A 25,900-nucleotide genomic window follows, 5' to 3' on the forward strand; every position below is an offset into this window, starting at 1 on the left:
ACGTCTTGGAGATGTTACAAAGAACTGAAGTCAAGCAGACTTTCCCCCAGGCTTAAAGATCCCATCCAAAAATGGGCATCTGAGATGAATACACAAAAAAAAAAAAAAAAAAAAAAAAAAAAAGAAAAGAAAAAGAAAAAATGTTCAACATCACGGGTCATTTGAGAGATGCACATTAATGCTAAGATTCCATCCTGTCCCAGAAAGAATGGCTATCATTAAGAAAGCAACTAATAACAAATGCTGGAGAAACCGGGGGAAAAGGAAGCCTTTCTACTGCTGGTGGGAGTGTAAACTGGTGCAACCATGGTGGAAATTAGAAACGCAAGATCAGAGGCCCCACTGGACCTCATGAGTCCCTTCCTAGGTATGCGCCCAGAAGAACAAAAACATCATCCCGGAGGATATACATGCGCGCCTCAGTGTGGCAGCACAGTCTGCAGCAGGTAAATCTCAGATACAATACACTGTTTCCCACTTCTGTATTTTGCTTGTTCTTTGCCTTTCTATCATTCTTCATCCTCACTACACACAGTAGGAAGAACTGCCCCTTCTTCATAATTTGTCTTTGTCCCTACAAGGTAGTGATGCGTTTGCAGACCTCTCTCTCTATCTCCTACAGCCTATTTCTGGTGCTTCAGTGACAATGACTTTGCCTGATTTACTACTGCAATATGTAGTGCAGAATTTATCATGGTGTTGGTAGGCACATAGTCTTGTTAAACTAATATAAAACCAAAGTTTTATATTTCTGCTCTATTTTTAAAAGTAAAAAATTTAATTGAGGATTTTAAAACATGTGAATATCAAAGTCCTACTTGTGAAAAGACACTTACCATCAGTTATCGCTTCTCCTTTCAGACTCTTGATTCCTCCGGGCATTGCACTTCCATCCAGGTAGAATTCAATTATGCCATCATCCAGGATAATCAGAAGATGAAGCCAAACACCTTCTTCTAAATATTTCATGACCGTTGTCTTGGCAACGTATGTAGCATTGGACCCCAAAGTTTTATAATGAAGGGACAGTGTCACATGGGATTCGTTCGTTTGAATTTTTACCCCATAGTAGATGCTTCCATTACCATCATCCTTCGCTATCACAAACCCATTCGTTCTAGCACTAGGCATTACCCAAGCTGAAAACGTAAAGTGTGCAATGGTGTTATTCCTAGACGGGTGGTATTTCGGATGAACAGTCCCAAACGCACCCTCTAGTCCACTGAAGTACAAAGCATCTGTTCCGCTATGGTGACGGCGCACGTGCGGCTGTAACTGCACAGCACCAGGGAAAATTCCAACCAGTAAAAAGTCCACCATTGGGGGCAAACCAGCAGCAAACCCACTGGACAAGATTTCCCAGCCTACTCGTACATCACCAAAGACTCCCTGGTGCCTCAGAACGGTAAAGCTGGCAATGTAAGACATGTCGTCCTCTGAAAGGACGTCTTCTGCCACTTCTCTCTCTAAACACTCCGGGTCCAAGATGAAGATCCCAAAAGGATCATCATTGAATGGAATCATTACTGTCACCTGCAGGTTGGTTTCTGCTAGCTGGCCCCCAGGACCTGGAGACCCACCTGCAATAAAAAAAAAAGATAACTGAAAAACTAGAATTTGAACTGCTTTCTATTTTAAGTATTTTAAAAAAGAATTTGTTCAGCAGACAAGCTTCTAAATTGTCAATGAACAACAGTGTTACCATAAGGTGTCACTACATCTTAGGCCCATGATGTCAAATAATATTGGTTCATCAATCAGTCAAATCTGGAAAGAAAACATTAACTAGAGATTTAGTTTCCATGCCAAAATCAAAATTGATGGGAAAACTGTTTATGGCACAAAGGCCAAACTGTAAGCTAAGATGTGTATTTCATAATTTCTAATAATCTTCCATTGGGAACACTGTATTAAGTATGGAAAAAATCTACTTACAAGTTTCAGGATGGATGTCCCCCCTCCACCCATAAAACTGAACCCAGCTAGGACCACAAAGTGAACGGAAACCTAACATTTCATGGTGAAGAGTTCGGCTCTATGGCAAAGTGTGTCGAGGCTCTGAATCCTCAGCACCAAGACAAACATCTTTATCAAGAAGGATACTTTGTTATTTAAAACCAGGCAATCAAGACACACGTATCAATTTAATTTTCTACACAATGCTACTTAAGTATAAAATAAGACTTTTTGCCGCACATGTAATCCCAGTACTCATGAGGCTGAAGCAGAAGGATCACTCTGAGTCCGAGGCCAGCACAGGCTATTCAAGGCCAGCCCGAACTGCATAGGGAAACCCTGTCTCAAAAAAGAAAACTAATAAAAAATAGACACAATAAAAATTTTTAGGGGCCGGGGAGATGGCTCAGTGAAATCAGTACGTCCCCGGCAAGCACAAGGGCCTGAGTTCAATCCCTGGGTCCACAAAAAACAAATAAGGAAATAAATAAATAAATAAAAATTTTTGGTGGTAAAAAAAAAGATAAAAAACACAGTACCTGAAATGTTTATGAGCTTTAGAACATACAATTCATTGAATTCAGGAATATCGTCTGGGACAGCGTGGAGAACGATCGGCTTTGCTCCCTCTCCCTCCATGAAGTGGACTGTCCCCGAGGTTTCGTAGAACTCCTGTGCTGGCTGCAGGGCAGAGCCCTCCTGAAAGAGCTGCCAGCCCACAGAAACGTTTCCAAAGTGCCCACGATGCCTCACGATCCTACAGCACAAATCGCATCGTTATTGTTTGGAAAAGTTTGTAAATATTGAATCCAACTCTACCAAGGGAGTTCTAGCTTATCTCAGAAAAATGTTTTGCATTTATCCTCTTTGAATGAACTTGCCCTGCTGAGTAACCAGGAGGAATTTCATGGAGAGGGAGAAAGTGAGGTAGAATTTTAAATAATAAACGCAATTTAGGGCTAGCCAAGTAGCTCAGCAGATTAAAGCGCCTGCAAGTAGGTACAGGGGCCAGAGGCTCAATCCCCAGCCTGCAGTGCTGGCCCCGCTCCCAGGACGTGCTGAGGAGGCAATTGAGACTGCGCGTGGTGGCACGCGCCTGTAATCCCAGCTCTTGGAAGGCTGTAGACAGGCTGATGACTACAAGTAGTGAGACCCTGAACACCTTGCAGACCCTCCCCTAAAATACAAAAAAAAAAAAAAAAAGCAACTTAAGTCTTCAAATTCCAGAGTGGAAGATAAATTCTAAGCTGAATAGAAAGATGTTTTGAGGATAACTAGCAATCCTGTTTGAAAAGCGGTATCTGCGTGAGAACAGTCACACGACACGTAAAGAACACATTCATGAAGCCTTCAGGCGACCTCCTTTTCTCTGTCTTCATGAAGAAGGAGCGAGGAAGGTAAAAGAATTATTTCTGTAACCAGCTAAAGTGTTTTGGTTTCTATAATTTTTAAGTAGATAAATGGAAGCAGCATGAACAAAATTTACTACTCATTTAGACAGCCAATTTAAAAATTACACAGTTCCTGGCCATTTTTTTTTTAATTTTGAAATATTACCAGTATTTCTAATTATCCATTTATCTAATTTTGACTTTCCTTATCCGAATGTACTTACCAAAATGTATTAGTCTTTCCCTCTTCTACTGTTTTGTCTATGGGCTCCAGAGAGAAAATGCCATTTGGGTCATCATTAGCTGCAATTATAACTGTGGCAACTCCATATTTATATACTACTGTATCACCTAAATAAAAAGGAAAATCTCAAGGTAACAAAAAGGCTAGCTTATTATTAAAAATTAAATAATAATTTGAAAAATTTATATTTTTAAATTAAGTTTATAGTTATATGCAATTTTTTATAAGAATTTCCTTACTGAAGGTCATAGAAGAAATGCAAACTACTACTGTTTCTCAAAAGATATTTATAGAAATACTAACATACATATACATACATATATATATATATCTATATATGAGAAAAAGTGTTTTTTCTTTTGAGAAAATGTTTATAGAACTACTTCAGTGGAAAACAAATGAGTTTCTTTACAATGAGAATATCAGTGCAAAAGCTTAATTTGAAATAAAAAACTCAGTTCCTTCTAACTTCAAATTTCTGAGACATATACTTTTATTTCATTAAAATAATGAAGAATTACTCTATAACATAAAAATACTCCTGTCCATATCAGTGTCTTAAATGTATTTTTTTAATTTATATTAAGATCTGTGTTTTTTGAAATTTGACTTTTTTGTAGCTGTTATTGTAGAAAGTCAAACTTTCCATAAGATAGTTTTAGGTTTTAATGGGGCTGTGTGATTTTTTCCATTAAGCCATATTAAAAATGTGTAGTAGAAAAAGGACAGAGAGAAAGGTGACAGGAAGAGAGACAGCAAGGAAAATAGAGGAAAGAATGATGAAAAAACAGCGAAAACAAAAATTAAGAGATCTCTTTTTTTTAGGGTGGGGTGTGTGTGTGTGTGTGTGTGTGTGTGTGTGTGTGTGTGTGAAGGGTCTCATAAAGATTCTCAGACTCATAGTGATCCACCTGTTTTCAGCCTCCCTAGTGCTTGGATTACAAGCAAGCACCACCATACCTGGACTCCATGACCAGGGATCAAACCCTGGCCCCTGCACTTGCCTAAGCAAGCGCTTAGTCCGCTGAGTTATCTCAATAGCCCTAGAGATCTCTTTTTGCCCACCTCTTCTAAATGCCAGAAAGCACAAAGCACAGCATAAGGTCAGCACTTGCACTCGCGCTGGTGCTCTGGGCAGGGCAGCCTGGCACTAGGTGAAACTAGGGGTGGGAGCCAGCCCTGAGCAGGAAGTCAGAACCCGAGTGGGGTAATCACCACACAACCTCAGTGTGCCAAGACAGGACGGCGGCAGAGGCAGAGAGAGAGAGAGAGGTGACGTGCACAGGAAATTCATCAGCTGTGTAATGCATGAAGGACCGTGGAGATGATTTCCTACTAGAGAAGGGAGAGACAAATAGGGAGGAAACTAAACAGAACCCAGTGTGGGCTGCTTGCTAAGAAGGGAATTACTGGTGCAAACTGACAGCTTTCAACATACACAGCTAACAGAATTACAAAAACAAGAGTTTGCTTGCATGCACATACACACATACCCGTGTACACATGTCTATCCCCATCTGTGTACTCGAAGAGGACTCTAGGTAACAATAAGCACACCTAGTGTTCAGACCCCAGTCACTGAATCCCATTCTTCACTATAAGGAATCAGGGCTATTAGGAGAATTGGCTGATTTCTGAATTCTATAAAATGTGCTTGCTAGGCCAGAAACTAAATACTCAAAGAATATCAGATATGTCAAGAAGATAAGGAAGTCTTCTTGAATAGGTTAGCACTGGTCAAATCTGGGACAGTATGACCACGAAAATAAGTGATAGTAAAAAATACCCCACTGCATTAAATGGAAATTATGAGTCCATACTGATAAAACATGCATGTGAAAACATCGAAAGTTTCTTTTTTGTTTGTTTGTTTATGTACTTAGTACAGGGTCTATAGGGTCTCACTACACAGACCAGACTCATAGTGTCCCTCCTGTTTACAGCCTCCCAGGTGCTGGGATTACAGGTGCACACTACCTCGCCCAGTCTAAAAGATTCATGAGTAACATGATTTTACATAGTTTCAAAATAACTCCCCCACAAAATATCTATTAATTACAATTTCAAAAATGTAGAAGAAAAGCCTAGAAGTCATGACTTCAATGGTTGTCAAAGTGAGTATCATAATAAAGGGACAAATCAAAATCTTGTTAGGGCTGAAGTGTTTTAATAACACAGAATCACTTTTGTTGAATTTGTACCAAATATATAAAAATCTAATGTAATCATAAGGAACTATCACACAAACTTAAAATGAGGGATATGCCACGTATGTTCTTCTGTATTGTCAACACTGAGGAGCCACATAAGTTGATGGGATCAGGGAGATACAACAATGTAAATGTTATGCATGTACCATTATACACAATGTACAAACTATATTTTATATACAAAATACATTGCAGTATTATACAAAATATAAACATTTAGGACTAAATTTACAATGCACAATATCACCATGAGATATTATACAATGTAATAATATGATATAATGAATAATTCAGGAAAGGATCATTTTGCTAGAAAGAGCACTGCTGAAGAAACTTGAAAGGGGCTTCGGACAATGACTGCAGCGATGTTAACGACCTGATTATGATGGTTGTATTGTAGCCAAGTAGGAAAACGTCCTTGTTTGTAGGACACTTGCGCTTCAGTCTTCTGCAGTGATGGGGCATCAGATATTTTACTCGCACTCAAAAGGTTCAGGGAAAAAGTTCCTTACTCTTAAAAGGAATAAAGATTAAAACAAGATATACTGCTTCCAGTTTAGTAAAGATGGCAACAAAACATCTTGTGGGTGGAAACAGTGGAGTGAAATCCTGCTCCATCTACAGCATGGAGAAGAAGGAAGAGTACATTCCCTATCTGCAGACCACGTCCCTTTAGGATATAGCTCCAGGGAATTGCAAACAAGGTGCAGTCAGTGGCCTCAAGACTTAAGCTTCCCAACCAAATGTGCAGGATGGAAAGGGCTACAGTTAGGGACCCTTCAAGTCATTAGATAAGCAGACAAAACCCAAGTAGCCCAATTCCCAGTGCCAGTTGCTTTCACCGGTGGGATTTCCATCCCTAATATAATTTCTTCCTTCTCATCTATTGTGAAAAGGGGGGAAAAAAACCCACCACAGTTGGGAAGGAGAGATAGCTCAGCGGTCTAAGTGCCTGCCTGGCAAGCACAAGGTGCTGAGTTCAATCCCCAGTACTGCAAGCCATGCTAGCACCGGAACCTTGGGCATACCATGCCGGTGACTGAAACTGGACATGGTAACACACACATGTAATCCCAGCACTGAGAAGGAGTATCACTATAAGTCTGAGCTGTATAGCAAGACCCTGTATTAAATCAATAAATATTTTTAAAATAATAATATCATAATGTATGCACTATACATGACATTTCCCCAGTCACTCTTTATCCCAGTCCTCAAGGAAGGCATGGAATAACAGCTGTGTGCCTGAGCAGACATGGACGACAGTGGGGAGCTCCCAGGCACAGCTGGGAACAACAGTCCTTCCTGTCATCCTAGCAGAGCCCTGAAGCAATAGACTCGGTACAGCACTCACCTGTGGAGTTAAAGAGCATTATATAGAAGGGCTCATCAGTTTCTGGGACACCATCTTCATTAACATACACGGAGAGGCTCTGCTCTCTACTGCCAATGGCAAACACCAGGGTTTCTCCTTTTTCAGTAGGAACAAAGTCGCCATCTCTGGCAGTTGCCTTCCCATCCACAGTAGCGTACTGGACAGAGCAGGTCACACCGACAGATCCATTTCTTAGAACAGTGAAGTTCGCCATGTCCCCTTCCTGAACCCGTACTATGCGAGGTTCTGCAATGCGTGGAAAGGAACACGTGGGTTTTGCTGACTCCACCCCCATGCCCACAGGTTGCTCTTGTTTCTTTCTCTGCTCCACCCACACAAGTGCCCTGTATGCATCTGCGCCTCGAGTCGGCTCCGTCCCTAACTCTGCTGCAGTCCCCACACTGACTTCAGCAGCCAAGGGTTTTGCTTCTGCCCAGCTCCTGGGGAGTCAACTGCTGCTCCCGGCTCCCAGTTGGCTGCACGCTCTTCCAGCCCTCAGCTCCCACTGCATGGACCTTCTGCTGAAGCTGAGATTTTGCCCACATACCTTACGTTCTACTTTTGCCAGCAGTTGGCAGAAGGCTCAATTATAGACTACTTTGTTAAGAACTCAGGCTTAAAATAGGAATCAGTAAAATTCAAGAAATCGAAAGGATCCAATACCAATAAATTGAACTATCTCCAACTTACAAAAAAAAAAAAAAAAGGATTTAGCAAAGAATTAGAAATCAATTAACTCTCAAAAATATAACTGAAAGAGGCCTCAGCTGGCATTCTAAAGATAGCAGTAAAAGGAAAAAATGCAGACTTCTCAATGAGCATGTCTAGTAATTTCTGGCTACAACAGAAAGTGGCCACCCCTCAGGTGCACCAATAGGCCAAACTGTCCACACAGGGTTCAAAACATGTGCAGGAATGCTCATTTCGGCACAAAGGAAAAAAACCCTCATACAATAACCTAAAGGGATTAACTCAATGTATTTTAACAAAACAGTACTTACATTATTTTCTCTTTGCTTCAGAAGATATCTAGATTTGTTTTTTAATTTCAAAATGAATCACAATCATCAAATGAATCATGAAGTCATATTAAACAAGCATCGACAGCATTTTGTTGAAAAGCCTCAGTGTAAAGCTATTTTAAAATCCATATGTTGTTAAAGAAAGGAATAGGAGAACCTGTATTGTAACATCCTGTATCTCAGTGGTGTCCCAAATTTTCTGATCAAGGAGATTATGGGGCCACAGAGGAAAGTGATCAATGATGTAGAATGTGCCTAAGGAGAGTCACATGGCGAGAAAAACATTCTCTCAGGCTTTCACAGAGAGCAAATTGGTCAAGCAATGGCCATGACTCATCCACATGGTTGACACTGACAAAGGATCTGCAAACAGTGGCACAGGGTTACAGGATAAATCCTGAGGGAATTTGACTGACCTTGTCTGATACAAAAGTTACATTTCTTGTTATATGGGTCTTGCTTTATCTTGGTCTTAACCATTCAGCAGAAAGTATAAAAACGAAGTATACAAAGTAACACCATATTAATATGCTGACCTGTAAAAGGCTCAAGTCAACAACTTCTGATTTTGCCAGTCCCATGGAAAACCCACTACTATTATGGACTACTGGACTATATTGGAATATTTTCCTGAATTCATGCACCTACAGTATTTAAATGACAATGGAATACCCTTCTCTGACAAAACTAAACAAAAAAGGGGATAGAAATGAACGACCATTTTGTATCAGTATATTAAAAACAGGATAGGTATATAGCTACATTCTCTTAATTCAATGAATAGAGAGACTTATTCTAATAGTGTTTGTGGACAGGATATCATGTCTGCGTCTTATGCAATGAATAACCACTAAGACAATATGCAATGTATTAATTATCGAAACTGTGCTAGTAATTGGTTTTGAAACTGTTTCATTGCTATTTGTTTCTCAATAAAATTATTTTTTAAAAGAAGAAATAAAGATGTAAGCTGACTCCAAAACATAGCCATCCTACCTGCAAAATAGATGGGGTCGTCGTTTCTTCTGATTCTCAGGGTTGCGGTTGTTTTATTTCCCACTTGAGCTCCTCCAGTTGCATTAAGAAGCGTAACGGTAAATTCTTCCATTTCCTCTGGAATCTTTGAGGAAACGTTAAACATTTTATGTCTAATAGTTTATACACAGAATTAAATGATACATGTTTCGTTTGATTTTAAAGAGAAAAAACAAAGACACAGAATTTCAAAACAAGATAATAGGAAATTAACAATGGTTAATCCATTGCACACTGTTGTCAAAGTAGTTGCTCAGATTAAATTATACATTCTTAAATTATTTCTTTTTTTAGAAAAAAAAAGGTTGTATTAATTGTGCTAATGTTCACTTCCATTTTTAAGGCAGAAGCTTTCTAAAGTACTAATGCAAGATTCAGAAACCTTCTAAATTATTTAAATGAGCATTTATCTAAGCAGCTGCTTCATTTTGATTAACTATAAAATGTAATGGAAATGTAGATATTTTGCCTTACATTGTCTAAAACTAGACATACCATGAAGATTCTATCATTTCTGTATGAAAATGAGAATGATGCTGTTTGTAAGGAAAAAACTGGACAGAAATGTAACTTTCTGAGACACAACAGAGCACTTCTACCATGAGTCTCTAAGCTCAGCCAGCACTCTCTGGCCTCCTACAAACTCCGCTGAGCTTCCAGTGAGTGCGTGTGAGGAGCTTGTTATGGATCATGTCTAGTTGTCCCCCCATAGCCTGATGGAGTCATGGGGCAGACTTCGAGAGTTTGTGATGAACTCATTTTCCGCTGGGATTATAGGTCTGAGTACTGCTGGGATTATGGGTGTGAGTGCTACACCTAACCTGGGGCAGATAGGGAGGGGAAAGACTTGCTCTCTGCAGCCATTGTTGCTGCCACGTCTCCATTTTGCTCTCTTGTTCTCTGCTGCCGCCATGAATGGATGCTCTCTGCTCTGTGCCGCTCTGCCTTCAAGCCAGCCGAGTATGGACTGAAACCTTCAGTAACTGTGACCTACATAAACCTTTCCTTCCTTCATTTTGAGTGTCAGGTATTTGTCCCAGCACTGAGAGAAGAGTAACAGAGGCAGATCTTAACCTCCACCTCTTGACCAGGTGAGATTCCCACACCACTGAGCCTACCTGTAGTAGCAGGGTGGTGGGCAGTTTCTCTTCCACATCATCCATAAGAAGTATTCCTTAGCCCACCCTGGAAGCTACAAAGTGCTAGAACTGTCTTTGAGAGCCAGGCAAATAAAGTTTTCTAAGTGCTACCTTCTAGAGAAAGGTGTGTTCTCCAGTGTTTCCAAGCTGTTTCTACCATCAGGAGACAAAACCATATCTGGGCTCCATGATCCCTGTGGCAGAGTCCTGCCTCTGAGTTCATGCTAGGTGGTACATGGTAAATGGCCTTTCTTCAAGGGGCTTAAGTCCCAGCAAGGGGGGCCAGCCAAATAGCTCAGTGGATTAAAGCACCTGCAAGCAGACACAGGGTCCAGGGATTTGATCCTGAGCCTGCCGTGCCAGCCTCACTCCCAGCGCATACTGAGGTGACAATTGAGACTGGGCATGGTAGTGCACACCTGTAATCCCAGCTCTTGGGAGGCTGTAAACAGGCTGATCACTACGAGTTCGATCTAGTAGTGAGACCCTGAACACCCTTAGACCCTTGCCAAAAAAACAAAAACAAAAAAACAACAACAACAACAACAAAAAAAAAAAAAACCAGCAAGGGCTACACCTCTCCCACAGGCTGAGTCCCTGAAATCTGACCCACAGCTGGGTCACTGACCACTATCAGTTCTAACAATGAAACACGTGTTCAGGTAAGCCAGAAAGTGCTGCCCTTTTGCCTTATATGAGACATCACATACTTTTATCACAGAATCTCTTACCATATATTTAATAACAATGATAATGCAGCAAAAATAAACAAAATGGAGAGTGGCATGTGGAACTTTTACCTCATCTGGAAGGGAGTATATGGTGATGTTTTTTGAAAATTCCTGATCACCAAAGAAAACAGTCCCTTGCACAGGAAATACATCTTGTGTAAAGTCGGGACTTACTCCCCAAGACACGCCCACATCACCAAAGCTGCCTCGATTTCTTATTACACCGTAAACAGCTGTAAAGTACAAACATAAGTTGAACAAATATGAACACACAGACTGAACTTTAACACAAGGAAAGAAATTGCTCAAAATAAAAATGGCACCTCTTTCTAATAAACACCCATTTGTTCTTTCTCCAAGGTTCACATAAAAACACGCTCGCCTACTCAGCCTTCAGAAGTCATGTAACTATAACAGAAATAGACTGCATCGTTTTTATCACAGTGGGGAATTCATAAGTCATTTGGCATGGGAACAGGATGGTGACTCGCCCAGTACAGTTATGATAAAGTCCTATAAGGGCAACCGCTGAAGGCATGCAGGGAAACCTCACGCATGCACGCGAGAGCCCTTTCCTTCCCCGGACACTGCCTTGAAAGTACAGTATTTCTCATTCTTGGCCCCTGAAATAGTTTCCTAGCAGTAACACTTAGTATGATATTTTTCCTTCCTGCAAGGCTCGGTGTTCAAAATGTACTGCACACGATTAACTGAAAGCAGACTAGAGCTGACATCACTGGCATCGCTGCATGCTTTGTAAGAAGGAAAAATGGCAATCCTAAGTGTGATTTCTATAAAGACCAATTTCTACACTACCCATAATTGCTAAGGCAGGACGGAAAACGGGAAACAGCTGCTGAAGAAGGGAATTAAAACCATGATTAACTTCCTCTTCAGTAGACTAAAATAAAATATAAGAAGCAAAATACGCTACCACTATAGATATCGTCTCCTTTGCTTTCATTTATCGTCACAGTGAGATCACCGGAGACGAATTCTATCACCCCGTGAGGGTGGTCGTTTTTCAGGATTGTTATGTTGACAGCCGTGGCGCGTCCCAGCTTGCTTTCCCTTGCTCCGTGGCTGCTGAGGACCACCCGGAAGTGCTCGTCCAGCTGAAGTGACACACAGGTGAGAAAGCGCAGAGGGCATGAGGAACGTATGCACGTGGTTGAGACTACTACTACATGCAGTTGTTCAGAAACAACTCCTGAAAAGGCCAAAGAGCTGAGACTATTCCTAAAAAGATTCTTAACATTTTTCTGTCAACTGAAATATACCAGCTACAAGTGTACATTACCCAAAAAGGAAAAAGATGAGCAGTGACAATTTCCAAATTGGCGAGACGCTGGAACCTTGTCACTGACCAGCTCTGCACGGGTACACAAACATAATGGTACTGTACTGTACCTGTTTCCGCTAATATAAAACTTAAACTTGTTTCCTTTAGAGAGGCAACTTTGGGCTGAGGAGATAGCTCAGTAGCCCCAGCAAGCGCAAGGTGCAGAGTTTGATCCCCGGTACCCCCCCCCCAAGAAAAAAAGAAAAGAAAAGCAATTAAATGCAAAACTAGTTCAAAGCCACATCATTAAAAATTCAGAGAATAAAGGTCACATAAAGCAAGGCTGATCATAACTATAACTTAACTGATCAGACACTCCAGGTCTCCAATTGTTGGTTTGTTCAGTTATTTCTTTTTGTTGGGTAAATATACACCTGTCCATTAGTTAGAATGAATATTTGTTTTTTAAGCTTCTAGCTCTAGTTTTCTGGGCATAGGCACTTATGCCTTATGTCTCCTTGCCAATACTCCAAATACTTGTGTTGTGATATTCCGGATCCTACAGCCTTCCACAGACACAAAGCACAGACAAGCTCAGTACCTCTGGAATACCGTCCAGTCTTGACAGCAGGGTGATCACGATTTCCCTTTCCCCGGGCTGGAACTCCAGGACACCCATGTTTCCGTAGAAGTCATTGCTATCCCGCGGCTCTACTTGGTAGTATAGAAACTGCTTTAAAAGAGCCCCCTGGGATCGAATAATGTGGAGCTCTACAGAATCTCCTTCCTAAAAACAAAAACAAAGTTCAAGCCCCTCTATATCATTCTTCTGAAGTGGCAAACACGGAATGAAGTTCATACTTACATCTATAACATAGGGGCCTCTGGAAGCAGGAGAAAATTCAAAAACTCCTCCAGGGTCATCATTTTCCAGAATAACCAGGTCACGACTCGTATACCCGGATTTCAGCACCTCGTTTTCTATATTAACTCTGGAAGTCAGAAGAGAAAAGGCCCTTGTGAGCCAGAGCCTTACTTCGGAAACTTGCAGCCACCCACGGCAATTTACGGATCTTCTAAGTCATTAACAGAAGGGTGAGCAGGAATTAAAGTTTAAAGGGAATTTACACGTATTAAAATCATTTAAGACCGAAACAGTCTTACTCATAAGCTTATGGAAAATTTATTTTTACTTCATTATATCCTTTCTCATTTCATTTGAATGAAATACACAGTGCATATGTACACTAATACATACCCAAAAGCGGTGGATATTTATAGCATATCAAAATCTATAGATTTTATCCCAGTTGTAGAAATATTTAACTTGTAATATGTAGTTAGAAAATATATTTAAACCAAACTTGTAATTTTACATTAAATTTATCTTAAAATCTCATTACTTCCGGTTATACTGACTGACCAAAATTGCATACACACTAGGTAAGATAACTATGCAGGTTAAAGCAAGCCACAATAAAAAATAAACACAATTATTATTAGTTTTTTAAGTATATGTGTGGCTTTCCAATGCCCTCCATATGCCTCAGTTTTTTAACCTCATACATTTTCACTTTTAGCATAAAAGAAAATGTAAGACATATACAGAAGAAAGAAAGTGGATCTATGACGCATTACAGACTCTATCAATTCCTAAATACATCTCAAAAATATATATTTTTTAAGTTCTGACTTCTATGCTCAGCTAAGAATTAGAATGATCAAAGAAGCTGAGTGACTCTCAGTAACAGCCAGCAAGCTGTTACACACTTCCAATTCCGCAAGCAGGCCTGCATCTTCCCAGATGTGACTTCCTATCGAACCGAAAACTACTCATGGTCAGACCGCAAAATCACAATAAAATGACAATTAAAATGTAAGCATGTGGACCCCAGTCAGCTCAGTTCCCACATACTACAGAACCAGCACTATCCCTTAGCTTTGGGAAGTCTGACCACCCGGACCTAGCACTCCACGGACCAATGGGACATAAATCAAGTAGTAAGATAAATAGTCACTATAGTGCTAATCTTGCCATAATTTTCACAGGAAATCTGCCCATATTTCACTTATCTCACTATCCTAACTAAATTTCCTGTCCACATTTAGCTTATGTAGACATGAAAACTTAATCAAAGTACAGAATATACAAAACTACTATGCCCGTTAAACAAATGCATTTATTTTAAAACTTTCTTGAAATATGCTGCCCTTGTGTAAAGTGCAAATTCTGAAAAGTTCTATATATTTAACTCAGGTGAAAAGCACCAAACTGCTTAACCACATTCATAAAAGCAACACAAGAGTTCGTTACTCATGGCTAATTTTTTCTTATCCAAGATTCATAAAAGATTTCATGAGTAAAGCACAATGATTGTTCTCTATGTGTAAGCGTACAGAAAGTTATTTTTAAATTCTTCAAAATCTTTGATAACTAATTCTCACATATTTTGTCAAAAATTTTAAATGTATTTATATTTTAAAACTCTTAGGACAAAATAACTCAAAAACTTCAAACAAGGTCCTGTTATCACTAGAAAGCAAAGCCACACACAAGCCATGCACAGGCGGGCGGACAAGCAAAGCTTCCCGAGACGCGCGGTCATGCGGAACGGCAGCCCATCCAAACAATCTTCCACAACAGAAACGTTGAATCACCAAAAACATGCCTTTTTTTGTACACTTACCCAAAATACACGACAAATCTTTCAGTCTCTACCCTGTCGGTACAGAAAGAACCGTGGGAGGGGGAAAGGAGGCGAAGGCAGCCTTTGCCAAAATTTCACTAATACTGTGAGAAATGTGGAGTGGCAGGGTAAAAGTAAAGCTAAAGAAAGCATTTCCTTTTTTCCCAAGCGCCCGTAATTTTCGTACTATGGGAACTGGGCACACGGGGCCCTTCACTATTGACACATGCTCAGCGGTCCCCACTTGGGGAAGGCGACCCCTGGCAGACAGCGTGCCGAGAGCCGTTCACAGCCTTCCTCTCTGGGCCCTGCTAGCTCGGGGCCTGAGAAGCCCGTGCAGGAGGCCGCAGCAGCTGAGCAAAGTGCATTCAGCCCTGCGCATAATCACTCAGCAGCTTTCATTAGGTTTAAAAAAATTCCGTCCTCAGATCGAAAGCCAGTTGTTCCCGGGTAAGTAAAATCAAAACTCTACAAGCACAGAAATCTGCATCTTTCATTGCTTGCACACAAATGCACTCAAGAAGCCATAAAGTATAACTTTTAGCCCCAACTTTGTATCAGGAAACCTAAGTACATTTTCAAATTTCCAATTTATTTCATTTTCAAATAAGCCTTAGAAACCACATATCAAAATGTACAGACTATGAGCTTAATTTGTACAAACAGATATACTACTTAGAGACAGAGAGTTCTATGGTACATAATTACACTGCTCTGAAATTAGGTGCTATAATAAAATTGCTTCTGATCTGGAAAAAATTAAGCAACAAAATACTTTAAGTGGTACAGTATTTAAAAAAAAATAAATTGTTTGGTTCCAGGGCAGCTTTTGGCTATACGGTATTCAGTTGATGTGTAAAGAATTTGCATTTGACATTATAAAGAAAATTATGAAGTGTACTGAAGTAGTGCTATGATTTTGTAAATCACTGTATTGTCACTCACGGTAATGACACAATCACTCCTTCATTTCTTCACTTAAACTCTGTTAAAATTTTGCAGAAATTAAGAAGTTTTGATAAGATAGTTTCTTCCAAATCATAGACTTTCTTCTCATATGCACATAGGTAAGTTTTTGAACACTAAAGCACTTTTTCCTTATTCTTCTTCATGCAATAATTTCAAACAGAATTAAGACATTTCATTGTACATTTTAACTAATTACTTCTATTTAAAAAGAACCAATAATTTCCGAATTTTTCTACTTTATAATTTGTACTTCCTTTCACACTTTTTAAGCAAATAAGAGAGAGGAAGAATAGTGAAAACAAAAGTTAAAATCATGTTTCATTTCCAAGGTTTATGTGATGAGATAAAAAATGGCTATGTGGAAAAATATTAAAAGTCACTATGAATTTGCAAAGGCATGATTCAAGTAAAATTCTTTTTTTTCTGTATTTTAGGGGAGTACAGGGTGTTCAGGGTCTCACTACTAGATCAGACTCCTAGTGATCCACCTGTTTACAGCCTCCCAAGAGCTGGGATTACAGGCTCACACCACCATGCCCAGTCTCAATTGCTGTCTCAGCGCACCCCAGGGATGGGACTGGTCCAGCAGGCCCAGGGATCGAACCCCAGTCCCTGCATCTACTTGCAGGCACTTTAATCCACTGAGCTATCTGGCCAGCCCTAATAACTGAAGTAATTCTTTAAACATTTAGTTGACAGCAAAAAGTCTTGGCTGAAGTAACAATGATTTTATGTATTGCTTTTGGTTTATAATCAGTTAAATTTTCCTTAGTTTTCTTCAGGATTGTTCACTGACTTAATAGGTATTTACACCTAGTGTAAGGCAGAAAGGACAGGTAGGAAAAGAATTCACATCTACATTTCATTTCACTGATGGCTTTTCATTCCTATGACATATCTTTGCTCAAGACGTCATCTAAAAACTTCTGGGCCCACATCAATTAAACTGTGTGTGTGTGTGTGTGTGTGTGTGTGTGTGTGTGTGTGTGTGTATGTGATATTTGGTGCTCACTTTTTGGGTTTTCTATCATTTTGTTTTTGTTTTATTTTTCAAGAAAGGAAGGAAGTAACACAATGTAGTTCAGAGAACAGAATAAATAGTGATCACGTAGCAGATTTGTGCTCTGTGGTCTCTATTTTTATTTCACAAAAAATAAAAGAACAAGCTGGACATATTGGCACACACCTGTAATCCCAGCACTCAAGAGGCTGAGGCAGGAGGATTGTTATGAGTTTAAGGCCAGCCTGGGCTACATAGTGAGTTCAAAGCTAGCCTGAACCACTGAGAGAGACCCTGTCTCAAAATACAAAATGAAATAAATTAAACAACTAATCATCAGGGTTTTAAAATGTGTTCAGACAAAATATCTTCATAGAAACAAAAACTAATAAAATTTGGTAATAGGATAGAGAATGGTTCAATAATTATATAAGTAATTTTTACCACTTCACTCCAGAAGAACATGCACAAAACATCTCATTTACTCATGAATTTTACTCTTTCAAAATATGAAGTCTGCAGTGTCTTCAGGCCACAGTAGCCTTCCCTGGTCTGCAGCAGTTATCAGTATAATGAGATCTGCAGAAGATGACTTCAGTTTTAAAAATCATTAATATCAATTAAAAACAGTATGTTTTCATTTTAAAAAAGAATACTCTTGGGCCGGGAGATGGCTCAGTGGAATAAGCGCTTCCCTGGCAAGTGCAAGGGCCTGAGTTCAATCCCTGGTTCCACCAAAAAAGAAAGAAAGAAAGGAAGAAAGAAAGAAAAAAGGAAGGAAGGAAGGAAAGAAGGAAAGAAGGAAGGAAGGAAGGAAAGAAAGAAAGAATATTCTAAACTACTGTGAAAAACTCTGATAAGAGATTGTGATATTAGCATAGAGAACATTCTCTCTGAGAAATTCTAAGTAACTGCTTGTTAATACTGGACAGCACCCTTCCAATTGTGTAATTTTTAGCTGTCTAAAATAGGTATTAGTCTTTAAATACTATTTAAAAATAATAAGTTATGAAGACAGCATGCAATGTGTTAGTTATTGAAACTGTCCCACCAATTTGATTTGAAACTATCTCATTGCTATTTGTTTCTCAATAAAATTATGGGAAAAATATAAAAATAATAAATTATGATTTTTTACCCAATAAAGCTCTGACCCTCTCCCCTGTTAAAAATGAAACCAGCGGAGCTCTTTGCTTAACCTCACATTTTTCATTTTGGATGTTTTCATGTTCTTTTAAAATATCACACTATACTGGACATGCTTCAAATACATCTAACCCTCCCCTGAACCATGTATGTAGGCTTCTTTGTGACAAACAGCACTAAAAGATATAATTACATTCATAACCAGAAGCCATCACTAAATGACAGAAGTCAGCAAAACACTATTTATTTCACTTTTAAAATTTCATATAGAGAAAAGAATTAAAGCAAAAATAAAATTACTTAAGAGAACTCAAACATATAAATCCCACTACATAGTACCTAAATGTTGTATTACCTGTCTAGAGAAAGTGTTACAGTTTCGTTCATCTCTGGAATGTCATCCGCTTTGACAGTAATGTTGATCGTTGTGTCACTCTGCCCAGATAAAAATACAACAGAGCCACTAAAGGGCTCGATATCATCCATGGTCACGGCTTGTGAATTAAAGCCAGAGGGCTTCAAACTCCAGTAGACAGTGGCCTGGCCGTCAGTTCCGTCCCGATGCAAAGGAATGTATACCTTACAGAAACAAAGCCGGACACACACACTCAGAACAATTCTGCTGAAATACATGCTCAAAACTAGTATCAGTTTCACGCTCAACACACGCAGTATCGTTGGGCGAATATGTGAGCTCTAGAAGGACAACTATGAAAGAACATTAAAACACAACTGAAGAGACGCTCTCGAAGCCTGAGGATCATTTTAGACACGTTGTGCTGCTTTAGTTTTGCTCATCCGCTCTATCTGTAAAGTCATCCGCACAACTGTGAGACTTGAAAAGCCAGAGAATCAGGAAAAACAGAATCATCTTGCTTAAAGAAAACCTTTCCATCAGAGGTTCTTTGGGAAAAGAAACAATATCAAAATGTAAACTGAAAACTTCTATAATTAAAACACAAAACTTAGGTCACATGAAATGCTCCCTACAGTGAAAGGGGGCAAAACAAGAGAATGTTTCCAGCAATACTATGTATGCATGGAGTAAAAATAAGATTAGAACGGTAGCAGGCCTCCTGGTTTTGTTGAGCAGGTTACTTAATATGACTTAATTTCCTCCTCTGTACTGAGGCTAATGATTCCCAATTTTGCAAGCTTATCATGACGGTAAGAGATGGTTTAAATAAAGTTTCTAGAACAGTCTCTCATCATACAAGCTAGATATATTGTTGCTAATTCTTAAATTCTACTGGTAAGTTTTGTTCAAACGTACTATACTTTAAATACATATAATTTAAAAGGCTCACTATAATCACAGTGAAGACTTTTCAACTACACAAATACTTAAGGTAGCAGGGCTTCATTTTATGCTCCTAAAATAATAGCCATCATCCCTTTTCTTTACTTTTTAACACACCTCATCTTAGAGCACACACACACACACACACACACACACACACACACACACACTTTCACAAAGGACCATTCTGCTACTTTGACTGATGGGTCATGGTCAGAATTGGAGATCAGTGAACAAAGTAAGATTCTTTCATTTGTTTTGTTTTGAAAGAGAGTACAAATTAGAAATGAAACAACAGAAAAACTGACGCGTGGTGCAGACCCTTGGGGGGTGGACATACTCGCACAGGGCTGGTCCCTGCACCGAGGGGACGCGTGTACTCAGAGGAAAGCGGGAAGCTCCTACTGTGAATGCCATTTCCCAAGGGAAGAGTACAGATCCTCAGAGTCCCCAACTTCTCTTAAAAACTAGCTTCTCTCGAGGGAAAGGGCAGAAATAGTAAATATATAGCTTTATATGATATATAGAACAACCTATTCTTCAAGAACAAAAAGATGCTTTTTAGTTTTTGAAAGAAACAGCTTATTTTTAAAAACATTAAAAAAATCAAAATGCTTTTGAGATGTGAGTTTTCTCTGTCCATTTACAGAATCTGAGATGCAAAGGAAACCCTCTGGACCTGAGGACGGGACAGCACCTCTCTGCTCCTCTAGGTCTCAACCCAATGGGAATCAACTCCAAGTGGAAGGGGCTTGAGAGAGCCTCAGAAAGATGGGGGCTCAGGGACTGGCACAGCAGAGGGACAGAACGGTCCCTTGATAAGTGCAGGTTTGGAAAGAAGTTCAAACAGGTGTGAGGAGGCGCTCAGCACGTAGCCACGCTCTTATATGTGTGCGAGCAAAATTTGCATGTATACATTTTTAAAATTCTGAAGTTGCAACATCTCACAACTTAACGCCATCACCTCTAGCACAAAGCACAGCACTGAAGGCTGCCACCACGGCCCCACCCAAGGACAGTACAGGAGCCGAGATACACAGCAGGTCAGGAACAGCTGCGCTACCACAACTTAAAAGACTGATTTGAGGGCTGGCAAGATAGCTCAGCAGACTAAGTGCCTACTCTGGCAAGCACTGGGACCACGGTTCAATCCCAGTCCAGCATACCATGCCAGCCCCACCCCTATGGCACAATGAGCCAGAAACCAAGTCCGGGAGTGGTGGCACACACCTGTAATTCCAGTGCTGGGGAGGCTGAAAACAGGAGGATCACTATGAGTCCAAGCTGCGCAGTGAGACCCTGAAAACTGATTTGTGTTCAGCTATCATCAGATGTCACGGTACTATTTCAAAGTATTCACATTTATATATCCTACGCTTACCATGAACATTTAATTCTAGCTCTATTGTATCAAATATAAGAAAAATCACACATTCACTAGTGACTTCTGTTAAATTATATATTGAAGGTCTGCTATAAATGGTGAAGCTTTTGAAGATTTGTCATCATTGTATGCTAGCCCTGTATTTTAAAAATTAGTGTTTGTGCTGTGACAGCTAAATATGACTGCTGGAGCTGGGGAGATGGCTCAGTGGAATAAGCACCTGTCTGGCAAGTTCAAGGGCCCAAGTTCAATCCCCGGGTTCGCCAAAAATAAAATTAAAAAAATATGACTACTGACTTGGTTGGATTAACACTAGACTGTGAGGGTGCTGGTGGACTCCCCACAGATGAGCTCACAGAGACTGTACCTGTTGAGGGAAACAGCTCACTGAGCGGGAGCATCTTTCCCTGGCTCTCCCAGCCCTCTCTACTTCCTGGCTACCATGACGTAAGCAGCCTTCCCCTTCCAGTCCTCTTCCACCATGATGCATCTGCTCTGCCACAAGCCCACCAGCAGCAGGGACAGCTGCCCATGGACTAAAACCTCTGAAACTATGAGTCACATTAAATCCTCCTTGAAGTTGTGTCATTTTAGGTATTATGTCCCAAACATAGGCAGCCAACCAACACACCATCTATAACTCAAACTCATTAGATGCCATCAGTAATAAAGAGCTCACTTACCACTTCAGCTGCAGAATCTTCTGGTTCATGCAAAACGATTGGAAGATTGCTAATGAAGCCAATTTCTCCATTTGCAATGGCTGGAGTAATGACTAAAGAAATATTCCGAATTTTCCCAAATCTAGGACTTACAGGTGGAATTGGAGGAAATATATTCACCAATACCACAGTATCCAACTATAATAAACAAAGACAATAAGAACAGATAAAACATTTTCAATTTAATAAAAACCTTCGATAGCATTGGATGACACAGCAAACATGGGTCAAGACCACTAATAACTTGGCAGCTTTATTCTCCTCCCTTATTCATCTTTTCCTTTTAATCTGCTCAATTATTATTATCTATGATCAAAAACCAAGTACCCTTAATAACCAGCTAAGAAAGCCCTCTTCTCCTTGGATTCTCTGGTCCTCTCATCCTCCTCTGAACCTCTACTGCACTCCATGACATGCAGGACTTCCCCCACACTTCCGACTGCTTGTTGAACACGGTACCAGCTTTGTGCTCCCAGCCTGCCCGCCAAAGGCTCTGCAGGCCTGCAGCCTCCTCGGCATTTTCCCAGTGCTTGACACAGACCCAGGACCACAGCAGCGACACAGCATTTATCAATTCACCCCTCCAGCACCAACCAACTCATAGGAAGCCCAATGCATCACGAACGCTCAGCATCTCAGATAGTCTACCTTTCCAAAATCTAATTTATCAATATATTCAGTATTATTAGAGGCATGTGACAACACAAAATCAATACAGAACTGCAAACACCACGGGGATATTAAGACAAGATGCGACACACTTAATGAAATGTGATGCATCTCCCACTTCGTACAGCTCGCTGTGAGGCTTCATAATGCTGAAATGTCTATCAGAAAATTAATTCTAGAGGCAGTATTTTTTTTTTGAAAAATACAAGAAGTTATACGTGGTTTACAAAACTGATCAGAAACATTAATTTTACAATGCTATGGCTTACATCCTTTTTTTATTTATTTATTTATTTATTTTTACAGAAGGGTATGCAGGGTCTCACTACTAGATCAGACTCGATCAGACTTGTAATGATCCGCCTGTTTAGAGCCTCCCAAGAGCTGGAATTACAGGTGCACTCCACCATGCCCAGTCTCAATCGCCATCTCAGCGCATTCCGGGGGCGGGGTCAGCATGGACCACGGAGTATTTCCTGGTCTATAAAATCTTTTCAGACTAGGTTCTGCAGGCATCTGCTAAATAACACTGTCCAGCTGCTCCATTCATTCGCCCCTCAGCCATTCATTCGCTCACTCATCCTTCGCTTTCAGACCGCCTGCTACGGGGACAGCACACTGGTCTCTAGAGCCTGCCAAGAGCTGAACCTCAGCCTGATAAATGCAGCTGAGCGGGTTACTGAAGAAGGAGGCGCGCACCTCTCAGACGCTTCACTCTGCCCCTCCTCCGGCTTTCCGCAGCCTCGAGCTCTCACTCTGGGCTGCCCTCTCATCACGTGCTACGCAAGCCTCACAACCTCCCCACGCTGCCCAGCTCTCCGGATTGCACAGCTGTTTGAACCCCAAGGAGTCGTGTCAGTGACTAATTGCCTCTGTGTCCCCTGGGGCTATCTTAACTGTCTGCACTGGGAGCCTTTTGTTTCTTAAATGAATAGAGAGACACATAAAGAGCCCAGTCTGGAAGCAGCAGGGGTGCCAAGGACTTTCCAAGCCCAGATCACCAAAACTCAGGCAGCACATCCTTCCAGAAGTTTCCCTTAAATTTCAAGGTCATCAAAAGGAAATTCAGTCATTTTGCTATAGACAGTAAAGTGAAACAATTACATTTGATCCTCAAAAAGTTCTTCATGAAGGTTCCTTTACACAAGAATTCTCTGCAGCTGCTTTGAAAGAACTATTGGATATTTTCAAAACATTGAAAAGGTTACTGACACAGGCACACACCTCAAGCTGGTTCTCAGGCAACTTAAGAAAAACAGTCAGAAAGTCAGAAGGGAAGACTCTGTAACGCCAAAACCGTATTTCTGCATCAACTGTGCTCATTTATGTCAGAGAACTGCAACCACACGAGGCTTGCCAGGACGCCCAGGGTGCGAGGAAACAGAAGCGTCGGTGTGGCATATTTGCTCCACCCCATCTATTTTAAGGATTTGCTTTTCACATGCTGTGCAGCCCACGGGAGAGCAGACAGCAGAGAATGGAACACTGACAAGGGACGGCACACACCCAACAGCGTGTACTAAGCAGAACATGAGGATCCACAGGACACCAGGGCAGAGGATGGCAAGAGCAAGGCTTCCGAAGCAGAACAATCTGCAGTGAGCTCCGAAACACCACTCCACTCTTGAAATTTGGGAAAACAAATACATTGGTATAAAAAGTATGGCTTTCCACTCCACAGAATCAACTTCAGAAGCCAAATGATTCAGGGCATGTTTTAGTACAAAGGCAAACTTAGAGTTGTGGTTTAATTGTCTAAATAGACACCCAAGTGAGTGTTGGTCCCAGCACTGGGTAAAGTCCTGCTCAACGGGACTCTGATCCTGGGCTTTGCCTTCTGCTCTCGTCCACCTTACTGATGCAGATTCCCTGCCACTTGCACTCTCGGGCGTCTCACAAGGGCACTCCACAGGCAAAGAGGAGAGGCGCGCAATGGTGAAAAGGCTGTGGTCTGTACATACAGCAATCCATGAGAAATCTAAGGGTCCTCCAGGGCGAGGTTATCAATATACACAGAAGCGCTCGTCTTACCAAAATCCCCCTCACTTCAAGGAGACACAGCAAAATGACAACAATAGCAAACACCAAGATCTTCTACCATTAGTGTCATGGGGGGGGGCAAAGGCCTCCCTCTGAACAGGCACATTATAAAAACGCTACATCCTGACAGATCAGAGATCCCTGCAACAAGCCACCCACTTGGCCCGATGGCCAGCGGTCCTCCTGAAATGCATGGGGCACAGGTATGACAGCTGCCGCTCCAGAGAGCCAGGAGCCTTCAGCAGGAGGAGGCCGCACCAGGCACACTCCAGGGAGAAGCGCTGACAAGTTCCGCAGATGCAGATAAAACGCAGGTCACCTCAAGGGCAAATCATTTCTTTCCCTTCAAATTTTTCATCACATCTCTAGAAGCTAAAAGGCAAAACTTTTCAGGTGCTAAAGAACAACTTTCATTTAAGAATGTTAATCAAGCCTAATTAAAAATGCGGGTATAAAATTTCAGTTTAAATGGCTCAAAAAGGGTGGGCTAGAGAACGCAGGAGATTAAGCGCCTGCTTAGGTAAACTCAGGGACTGGGCATGGGGACCCTGAACCACAGGCTGTGCCTGCCCCACCCCCAGGCACACTGAGCCAACAACCAAGTCCTGGCGTGGTGGGCCACACCTGTAATCCCAGCGCTGGGGAGGCTGAAAGCAGGAGGAGCACAAGTAAAGCTGTGTAGGGAGACCCTGTACCAAGACGTTAAAAAAGAAAAAAAGGTTCAAAAAGCCAGCAAGTTGACCTCTCACACTCACTCTCTGTAGAGAGGGTATATTTCAATAAATCAAAACATAGTTCAGGAAGGAAAAAGCAAGAAACTAAGAAAGTAAAGAATTCAGAAAAAAAACAAAACAAAAAAAAACCACTCAAACAGGAAAGAAGAGCATTAAAAAAAGATGTCAGCTGAAGTCAACATTCAACATACACAACTCAGACAGCTCAGCGGCAGAGAGGCTGTGGCAGTGTGGGAAGGGGCAGTCAGACACTCCAGAGAAAGCAGGAGCGAAGCATACAACACAAACTATGAAATAGATGTGAACATTCAAAGAAATTAAAGGAATACCCTACTTCATTGAATGCATATTTCTGGTGGCAAAATGAGTAACAATAAGACTAAATTTATGCGTCTAACTCATCCTACCTGCGTCTACATAAATCTATTTAAATAATCAAAATTTGATAAGCGGCTTTTATTGCTTTCTAATTCTTTTCAGAACCAGCCAGTATCAGCACATGGAAAACATAAAAACTGAATGCAGCTACTTTAAGTTTTCATAATAAAATGCTGTTTCACTTCATCAGAAGTTGAACAGTACAGAGAGGAGATGGACGGGCACAGAGATGGGTCCCTACTTCTCCCTAGTAATGAGCTAAACCTCCAGAGCGCATCTACAATTAACACATAAAGAAACAGATTCCTGAGTATATTACTTAAAAGTAAGCCTCTTTCATACTGCTTTTTAAAAAATTCAGAAATGTTTTCCCTGTAGTATCTATTGTGAAAAACATTTATTTCATAAACTTCATTCCTGTTTTTCTGGCTTGACTCTCTCTCTCTCTCTCTCTCTCTCTCTCTCTCTCTCTCTCTCTCTCTCCTC

The 25,900-nt window shown here is 40.8% G+C and overlaps 1 protein-coding gene across 1 annotated transcript in view; it reads right to left on the reverse strand.

The window, feature by feature from the left end:
• Adgrv1 (adhesion G protein-coupled receptor V1) overlaps positions 1 to 25,900 on the reverse strand; it is a 479,349-nt gene that overhangs the window by 442,735 nt on the left and 10,714 nt on the right. Inside the window, exons 9-19 of the mRNA XM_004644067.2 lie at positions 21,555 to 21,731; positions 18,543 to 18,766; positions 13,251 to 13,377; positions 12,987 to 13,172; positions 12,038 to 12,218; positions 11,173 to 11,336; positions 9,195 to 9,318; positions 7,156 to 7,422; positions 3,572 to 3,698; positions 2,496 to 2,713; positions 837 to 1,580 (exon numbers count right to left, since the gene is read on the reverse strand). Coding sequence (XP_004644124.1) covers positions 837 to 1,580; positions 2,496 to 2,713; positions 3,572 to 3,698; positions 7,156 to 7,422; positions 9,195 to 9,318; positions 11,173 to 11,336; positions 12,038 to 12,218; positions 12,987 to 13,172; positions 13,251 to 13,377; positions 18,543 to 18,766; positions 21,555 to 21,731 — 2,539 coding nt within the window. The remainder of the gene's footprint in view (positions 1 to 836; positions 1,581 to 2,495; positions 2,714 to 3,571; positions 3,699 to 7,155; positions 7,423 to 9,194; positions 9,319 to 11,172; positions 11,337 to 12,037; positions 12,219 to 12,986; positions 13,173 to 13,250; positions 13,378 to 18,542; positions 18,767 to 21,554; positions 21,732 to 25,900) is intronic.

This window comes from Octodon degus, unplaced genomic scaffold (assembly GCF_000260255.1).
Source record: "Octodon degus isolate 3935 unplaced genomic scaffold, OctDeg1.0 scaffold00190, whole genome shotgun sequence".
Lineage (NCBI taxonomy): Eukaryota > Metazoa > Chordata > Mammalia > Rodentia > Octodontidae > Octodon > Octodon degus.